Consider the following 9571-nt stretch of genomic DNA (forward strand, 5'->3'; position numbering starts at 1 on the left):
CAGGTCTGTTAGCTGGCAAGTTTCCTGCGTAAACTGAGTTTAAGAGTTCTGCACAGGTGTCTACCGAATCCTCGTTTCTTGCAGACGATACAGGTGTGTTATTGTTGCAGACGATATAGGTGTGGTTAATTGTTTGACAACCCGATACAGGTTGTTAATCTGTTTGCAGACGATACAGGTGTGTTAAATTGTTTGTAAACGATACAGGTGTGTTAATTGTTTGGCAGACGATACAGGTGCGTTGATTGTTTGTAGACGATACAGGTGTGTAAATTGTTTGGCAGACGATACACGGTGTGTTAGATTGTTTGCCAGACCGATAACATGGTGCGTTGATTGTTTGCAGACGATACAGGTGCGTTGATTGTTTGTAGACGATACAGGTGTGTAAATTGTTTGCAGACGATACAGGTATGTAAATTGTTTGCAGACGATACAGGTGTGTAAATTGTTTGTAAACGATACAGGTGTGTTGATTGTTTGCAGGAACGATACAAGGTTGGGGCATCGACCGTCCATGCACTCACTGCCCGTCCGCCGCGTCAAGGTCTAGAACTGCGACACCGATCTCGCAGGTGCAGGCGAAGCGTTGCAGCACTCTCTATCTGCTGGCACGCCGTACTCAACGCGACCGGACGCAGCGAAGACTTGATCTCGGTCGAGATACTGCATGATCTTCGTCTGTCCTGTCCTCGTTGTTCATTTGTCCTTCCGTCTCCTTTGACTTCTGTTTGCTCCTTCCTGGTCTCTCTTTCACTCTCTCTCTCTCAACTTTCGCTCTTCTCTCTCTCTCGCCTTTTCTGCCTCTCTGTCGTGTGTCTCTCTCCTCTCCTCCTTCTATCTTTCTCTTTCTCTCTCTCTCTCTCCTCGCTGTTTCTCTCTCTCTGTACTGTCTCTCGGGCGCATTCCTCTGTCCTCTCTCCTGTCTATCTCTGCCCTCCTCTCCTTTCTCTCTCTGTCCTCTCCCATCTCTCTTTCCCTCTCTGTCTCTCCTTCTCTCTCGCTATCCTCGCGCTCCCTGGTTTCTCTCTCTCTCTCTTCCACACCCCTCTCTCTCATCATTCGATTTCTTCCTTATAAGCGTTTACATGTGTGCACAGTGATCGATAGAGTAATGGCCGAGGAAGCAGGAAAAGCATACCCTGGCCTAGCTACAGGAAACGTCAGCCGCCATCACCTGTATACTACGGTGTGTGACGACCGAGTACCATGACTCGACCGTGTACCTTCCTTTCCTCTAGAGTGAGATCGGCCGTTTGCACGGCGCAAGACTTACTCTGGGCAAGCTATAGACAGAATCGACGCAAGTCGACGCGCCGAGTGGAGACGCTGAACACTCTACCGTCGATTACTCGGTAATACACTTAATAATCCAACTCGATCAAATACATTGATCGGATTGAACTCGCATAAAAATCAATTCAGGTCTGTTTATCCGAATATCTAGACCTCCGCTCAACTTCGTTCCCAACTGTGTTCAATCAATTATAATTGTTTCGCTCTTCAGCAGCGGACGGCATAAGCAACTTTGCTAGTTTCCTCCCGATTCTCTTTCGTGGTTGAAGTTCGACGTTTTGTGTTCCATTATTGATGATGATTTCAACTATTATAATCGCATTGTTGTGCCGGTCAGATCGCATATATTGTATCATGGGCGGCGATACGCACTCTGTTTGGCATCTGTGATTTTATCATGCACCATCTAACCCTCCATTTTTTCCAGAGATCGGTTGCGCAATCAATCATAGATGTTCTGTGTTTATTCCAGGTTTCTGATGGAGCCACAGTTGCGTGTCTTAGTGCCAAAAGCGAATCCATAGTATTCAATAATCTGGACAACGAGTATTATTTCAAATCGATATGGTAAGTGCTGCCACGGCGTGGCCACGTCGGATTTATAAACACGGTCACTAACAGGTAATATCATCACCCAATCAACATCACAACTAATATACTACATACCAAGCAGATATATATATATATATATATATATATATATATATATATAATATAATATATAACATACATACAGATATATGCTATATATTATATATACATACAGATATATGTATATATATATATATAAATATAATGTTATGTAAGATATATAATGATATCAACAACGTAGACACAGACGTATATGCAGTAGCGATGTTGTGCTGGTGGCGCCATCTGTACGTTCGCTTTGTTTTGCAGAAGAACCTTGTCGTTGAAGGCGAGTTCCGCGCTACGAGTTCCGCGACGTCGCTGTCGTCGTCGTTCACGCGAGCAAGCACCACCTGGCTGGGTCGCGGCAGCCGCTCGCTGCAACCTGGTGGAGTATAGATGTGTGAACGTGCGCGAGCCTGCCTGCCGTCGCTGACAAGGCAATGATGCCGGCCGATTGCATGCTCTTTCAATTTTCTATCATCTTCCTTGTTTCTCTATCTCTCTCTCTCTTCCTCAGGTCGTCCTCTCGTCTCTCTTCTCGATCGTCTCTCTCGTCTCTTCTCTCGTCTTCTCTCTCTCTCTCTCTCTCATCTCTCCTCTCCTGCTCTCTGCTCACTCAACTGCACTCAGCTCACCTCTACTCACTCACTGCAATCTCACTCGCCACTCACTCACCTCACTTTCTCTTCTTCTCACTCTCTAATCTCATCTCAGCTGCCATATCTATCTCTCTCAGCTCCAATCTATGGCTCTAGCTCCATTCTATCTGCTTCTCAGCTCCATCTATCTCACAGCTCCATCTATGTGCTTGCTCATTCTCCATCTATCCTCAGGCCCATGCTATCTGCTCAGCTCCATCATATCTCTCAGGCTCCATCTATCTCTCTCAGCTCGCATCTATGGCTCTCTCAACCCTCCATGCTATCTCTCTCCCCTCCATCTATCTCTTAGCTCCATCTATCTCTCTCACCTCCATCTATGTCTCTCACCTCGCATCTATCTCTTCAGCTTCCATCTATCTCTCTCAAGTCCCATCTAATTCTCTCAGTCTCCATCTATCTGGCTCTCACCTCCACTCTATCTGCTCTCACCTCCATCTATCTCTCAGCTTCCATCTATCTCTCTCAGCCCATCCTGAATCTCTCAGCTCCATCTATCTCTCTCAGCTCCATCTATCTCTCAGCTCCATCTATCTCTCTCAGCTCCATCTATCTCTCTCAGCTCCATCTATCTCTCTCAGCTCCATCTATCTCTTGCATGCTCCATCTATGTCTGCTCTCAGCTCCATCTATCTCTCAGCTCCATCTATCTCTCTTAGCTCCATCTATCTCTCAGCTCCATCTATCTCTCTCAGCTCCATCTATCTCTCTCAGCGCCATCTATTCTCTAATAGCCTCAGATATTGTTTCACATCTGGTGGGGCCTTTTGCATGTTGCAGTTTAAATTGCGTCTGAATGACAGACGTGGTGGGAGAGAGTGAATAAGGGCAGTCTCTGAGATATATCTAACACCGACTGCTCTAACACTAAGGTAAGATACCACAGGAAAATCTACCATAACAGTGCATGCTATAATATTAAATCGTAAATAAGTAATAATCATCGATAATAAAATCATATTCCTGATCTGCAAATCTAATACTGGTCAAGGTGGAAATGCATTTCTCTACTCAATATCCTCTCGACATATTCGCTCCAGCAAAATACTCTCTATTTCATCGCTCTTATATATTATCTAATACTATTATTCGAACTAAGTGTTATTCTCGTTGTCAACAATGTTATGATTATTAAATAACAGTGACCCATCATAACCGATTCACATATACGTGTACGCAATACCGTGACGCATCTTATAACACAGTCTGGCCATGTTACCAAGCACAACATTAAGCCAACCATGCTATGACACAACACGACCTATGCTATAACACAAAACACAGACTGTGTTGTAGCGCTACTATACTATAACATGACCATGATATGTACGTCGATGCCAGTGGCACGCTGCAGCAGTCTTGTCGACGACCTGTTCCGTGGCAATCTTCAACACACGAGGCTGTCACGCCCAGCCCTGTCCTGCTGCGCTCATCAAGTAGCATGTTTGACGTCCTAGACGACCAGAGCTCATCCAGCATGACATACACGATGGCTGAGGTCGTGCACACCTGGAAGTCTAAGCAGGTTATGACGGGGTTTCTCTTACAGGGGTCTCGAACAGCTTCGCCTGCTTTCTGCCCATGACTTCTCTCTCTCTCTGCTCTCTCTCCTTCTCATCTCTATCTCTCTCCATCTCTCTCTCTCTCTCTCTCTCTCTCGCTCTCGTCGCTCTCTCTCGCTACTCGTCTTCGCTGCTCTCTCCTCTCGTCGGCTCGGTGTCCTCTCTATCTCTCTCTCTGCTCTCTTTCTCTCTCTCTCATCGTCTCTCTCTCTTTTCTCGTCTCTCATCGCTCTAGTCCTCCTCCTCTCCCCTCTCTCTCTCGCTCTCTATGTATATATCTCTCTCCTTCCAGCCGTGATTGACCGTACATTCGTATATTGTCTCTAACCTTCCCCCGCTCTCTCTTCCTCTCGTCTGTCTGTGTGCGCAAGCCTGGCCACTACGCTTCTGGGTGAACCTCATCAAGAACCCAAACTTTGTGTTCGACGTCAACAAGTCGAACATCGTCGACTCGTGTCTGTCCGTCGTCGCGCAGACCTTCATGACTCCTGCTCCCGCCACGTTCCGATGCAGAAGCTTGGCAGGACTCGGCCCGCCAGGCAAGTAGCCTGCTCTACGCCAAGGACTATAGCGCGCGCTACACAGCAGCTGTGGTCGGCAGTGAGTACGCACGGCACGCACTGCACGCATTGTACGCACGGTCGACGTGTCACCACGCACGCACGCGCGCGCGACGTCCGCGAGCGCAGACAAGCACGTGCTGGCGCAGGCACGCTAACAAGCAGCTAGTGTCGCAGTGAGTACGCACAACGCGACGCGGCCGGCAGCATGCACGCACGCCACGCACGACGCACGCCGCGCACGGCGACGCACGCACGCAGCGTGTCTTCACACGTCGGGGACGGCGGACCGGCTACAAGCAGTGCTAGTGTCCGCAGTGAGTACGCACGCACGCATTGCATGTACGGCAGCGCAGCACGCGATGTACGCACGGCACGCACGCACTGCATGCTACAAGCACTTAGTGTCGCAGTGAGTAAGCGGCACGCACCCGCACGCACGCACGCACGCACGCACGTGGACACGGCGCCACACGCACGCACGGGCATGCTACAAGCAGCTAGCTGTCGCAGTGAGTACGCACGGGCGGACGCACGCACGCACAGCGCAGCACGCACGCCCGCAAGCACGCACCGCATGCTACAAGCAGCTAAGTGTCGCAGTGGAGTACGACGCTTGCACTACGCACGACACGCTTCACGTCCCGGCAGCCGCACGCATTGTACGGCACGCCCCCAACGCACGCCAGCGCAAGCACGCATGTCTACAAGCAGCTAGTGTCGCAGTGATACGCACGCACACGCACGCCAACGCCATGCACGACGCACGCTACGCACAGCACACGTGCACGCACGCATTGCTACAAGCACTAGTGTCGCCAGTGATACGCCGCACGCAAACCGCACGCACGCACGACGCACCGCACGCATGTACGCACTGCATGTCTCAGCAGCTAAGTGTCGGCAAGTGGAGTAACGCACGCACGACGCAGCGCACGGCAAGCCACGCCCGCACGCCACGCACGGCACGCACGCACGCACGCACGCACGCACGCACGCACGCTACAAGCAGCTAGTGTCGCAGTGAGTACGCACGCACGGGCACGCACGCACGCAGCGCAGCGCACCACGCATGTACGCACGCTACTAAGCAGCTAGTGACGCAGTAAGCTACCGCACACGAACATGCACACGGCACATGGCAGGACACCTAATTCTACAGGCTAGCTGGTGTGTGCATGGTAATCACATACGACTGGTATCACAGAACTCCCTTTGATCATGCATCACGCGTGCAGGTATTACTCTGAGATGAAGAAGGAGGCGGCGGTCAGCGATCAGGACATGAACGCGATGCTGGCCGAGGAGTCACGGCTTCACGGGTCAGAGTTCAACGCGGAGGTCGCGCTCTCTCAGCTCTACAAGTATGCAGAGGCCTACTACGCAGGTGTGTGGAAGGAGGGAGGCGGGGGTGAGGGAGTGGTGAGGGGAGGGGGTGAGGGGAGGGGGTGGGGGGAGGAGGCTGGGGTGAGGGGGAGTGGGTGATGGGGCGAGGGGTGTGAGGGAGTTGAGAGGCTGGGTGGGGGAGTGGGTGAGGGGGAGGGTGAGGGGGGAGGGAGGCTGGTGAGGCGGAGGGAGCGGGCGGTGAGGGGAGGGGGTGAGGGGGAGGGAGGGCAGGGGTGAGGGGGGGAGGTGGGGGTGAGGGAGGAGGGCTGGGTGAGGGGGGAGGGAGGCGGGGCGTGAGGGGGAGGGAGGCTGGGGTGAGGGAGGGGGCTGGGTGATGGGGGAGGAAGCCGGGGTGAGGGGAGGCAGGGCCCCAAGCCCCCCCGCCCCCCCGCCCCCTGGGGTGAGGGGAGGAGGCTGAGTGATAGGGGGAAAGGAGGCTGGGTGAGGCGGGAGGGAGGCGGTGGAAAGGAAGGGAGGCGGGTGTTGAGGGGGACGGAGGCAGGTGGAGGATAGGAGGGAGGGAGGTGGATGACATAGAACTTTTGTTCTTTTTTTTAAATACTTATCAATCAATTCTTGTTAACTATTAATATTGTTAATATTGTTATATTAATGATAGTATTAGTTATTATTATTGTTAAAGCTAACCTTCCTTATTGTCAACCCAACCTTCTTTATTGTCAAGCTAACCTTCCTTATTGTCAAGCTAACCTTCCTTATTGTCAACTCAACCTTGCCTGTTGTCAACCCAACCTTCCTTATTGTCAACCCAACCTTCCTTATTGTCAACTCAACCTTCCTTATTGTCAACTCAACCTTGCTTGTTGTCAACCCAACCTTGCTTGTTGTCAACCCAACCTGTTGTGTACAGCGTCTCACCTTGGATTCCTTGAAGTAGTATCCGCTCTCGTATACCTCTCTCGCTAGCCCGAAGTCCGACACCTTGGCGATCATGCCTTCACTCAGCAGTACGTTCCTAGCCGCCAGGTCCCTGTGTATACACTAGAAGAGAGATCCATGCGTTATCTAGATGGACGCAGCGTTGTTGGTGCGGTGACAGCGGTGGCTGTTAGACGACGCAATTCGACGGCGTCGGAGCCAGTCTAGAAGTTTCTAATAATAACAGCTCGCTTTTAAAAGCACGCGCACGCTATAGAGATTTAAAGGTTCATGGGGGGATATATTAGACCAATTCTTTTACAGGTTTCTTTGCAATAGCGGCACACAGCAAGCTGTCGACGCACAGCAGAAAATATCCCATTTCCTGCGCACAGTACATAAACTAAAACGCACTCATGGAGTGCGAATCCTCCGCACACGCGATCACTACACCTGTGATATTTTGTAGGCTATCTGCCTGTGCTTTTTGTTTTTGGATGTTTACGTGCATGTATGTATGATATTCATTGTGGGATGTCATTTATTTATGGATGTCTTTTTGCTCGCTGGATTTGTTAATTCTAATAGAACAGAATTGCACACTGTAATACATGTAATGTAACTTGCAAAGCAGATATATTGATTCATGTTTAATGCACATTTAACTACATGTATATGAACAAGGAAGAATGTTAACCTCTAAATACATTGTACAAGCAATTAAAACAATGAATGACGCTGCACTACGTGCGGAGGATAATGAGAAACGGCATTATAGTCAGTAACCGCCCCCTCGCCCTGGAGCAAACACGCGTCCGGACCATAGAAACAATATAGAGAGAATCTATAAAGAATCTATATAGAGATAATATCTATATTATTTCTATGGTCCGGACAGTTAACTCCAGATAATTATCTCTCATGTCATTCACACCCGGACAATCACACCCGGACTGACACCTACCGTCTCCTCCCCTCTCCCCTTCTCCTCCCCTTCCCCCTCCCCTCTCCCCTCTCCTCTCCCCTCTCCCCTTCTCCTCCCCTCTCCCCTTCTCCTCTCCTTTCCCTTTCCTCTCCCCTTCTCCTTCCGTCTCCCCTTCCCCTTCCCTCGCACTTTCTTCCGAATCACCCTCGCGTACACAATTCCCTCTCTCTCGCTCTTCCCTACCCCATCTCGCCTCCCTCTCCCTCTCCATCTCCCTCTCCCTCTCCCTCTCCCTCTCCCTCTCCCTCTCCATCTCCCTCTCCCTCCCGCTCCCGCTCTTCCCTACACGCGCGTACCTTCATTTTAGCGAGGTGGTTCATGCCTTTGGCAATCTGCCAGGCGATCTGTAGCGCCTCTCGTTCCGGTAGCGCCCCCTGTCCGCGTTCGGGACCGGGCGCCTTGATCTCTGCGCATCCCCAGCGTCCTACGTTCATATAGGCGCGGTCGTGCTCCAGCGTCGGGTTTCGGTACTTCAGGTAACTTAGCAGGTCACCGTTCTCGGCGTATTGAATGATGAGCAGCATCTTGTTCACTGTTGGGCAGAGAGATAGAGATAGAGAATCTCTTTGATTTGCTTTACTTCGATTTGTTCATTTAGGTAATTGTCAATGAATACATTGCAAACAGTATGTCAACAAACCAATTATATTAAACTTTTACGGCTCTATGGCGTCTCTTAATCTTCCGCTTCTCTTCTCTTCTATCTTCTCTCTTTTATATATTATTATGTATATATAAAATACTATATTCTCTATATTATATTTTTATTCTCTTGCTTCTGTTACCGTACAACTTACAGATGGTCCGGACAGTCTTTTGGCATAGCCATCCGGTAACCGCTCTTCAGCATTTCCAGCAAGCTGTTGATGGGCACCCCGGGGTAGGGGCTAGCACCCATGGTGGTGATCTCCCAGAGCACGACCCCGTAGCTCCACACATCGCTCTTCATCGTGTACTGTCCGCACGTCAGCGCCTCTGGTGGCATCCACTTGAAGGGCAGGCGGCCCTGTAAGATCAAAGATCAGAGGTCAGAGGTTAAAAAGGTGCGAGGTCAAAGATCAGAGGTCAGAGGTCAGGTGTCAAAGGTCCGACGCTTGGGCAGAAGCGAAAGAGGTGTGGTTTTGAAGCATAACACAGTAAGTGTTCGGAAAAAACCAAGCTAATATATCTGCAAGATCATATTCGCGTGAAGCTGACTGTTTATTGAAGAATTATCAGCTTTATAACTTTGTTCGTCATATTATATTTTTCGTATAATAATATTATAGTCGTCTTTATAATTATTTTGTTCGTCATCAACCTACATTTAATTTGCTCTCTACCCAACCTTGCTTGTTATCAACCTAGCCTTGCTTATCGTAAACCTAACCTTCCTTATTGTCAACCCAACCTTCCTTATTGTCAACTCAACCTTCCTTATTGTCAAGCTAACCTTCCTTATTGTCAAGCTAACCTTCCTTATTGTCAACCCAACCTTCCTTATTGTCAACTCAACCTTCCTTATTGTCAAGCTAACCTNGTGAATTAAAATTGTTCATATTTGGCAGTCATCTGATTCTGGGTCCAAGTTGTGCTAGCCTACTTCGTCCAGACACACCTAGAGTGGGTGAA

General features: G+C 49.8%; 1 protein-coding gene across 1 annotated transcript in view; it reads right to left on the bottom strand.

Annotated features, from left to right (window-relative positions):
• LOC106817701 (tyrosine-protein kinase receptor Tie-1-like) overlaps window positions 1-8966 on the bottom strand; it is a gene marked incomplete at its 5' end in the record, with an annotated part of 13758 nt that extends 4792 nt beyond the window's left edge. Inside the window, one exon of the mRNA XM_014822394.1 lies at window positions 8758-8966. Coding sequence (XP_014677880.1) covers window positions 8758-8966 — 209 coding nt within the window. The remainder of the gene's footprint in view (window positions 1-8757) is intronic.
• Between the last annotated feature and the right edge of the window lie 605 nt (window positions 8967-9571).

The sequence above is a fragment of the Priapulus caudatus genome, unplaced genomic scaffold, assembly GCF_000485595.1.
Source record: "Priapulus caudatus unplaced genomic scaffold, Priapulus_caudatus-5.0.1 Scaffold1833, whole genome shotgun sequence".
NCBI classification, from domain to species: Eukaryota; Metazoa; Priapulida; class Priapulimorpha; order Priapulimorphida; family Priapulidae; genus Priapulus; species Priapulus caudatus.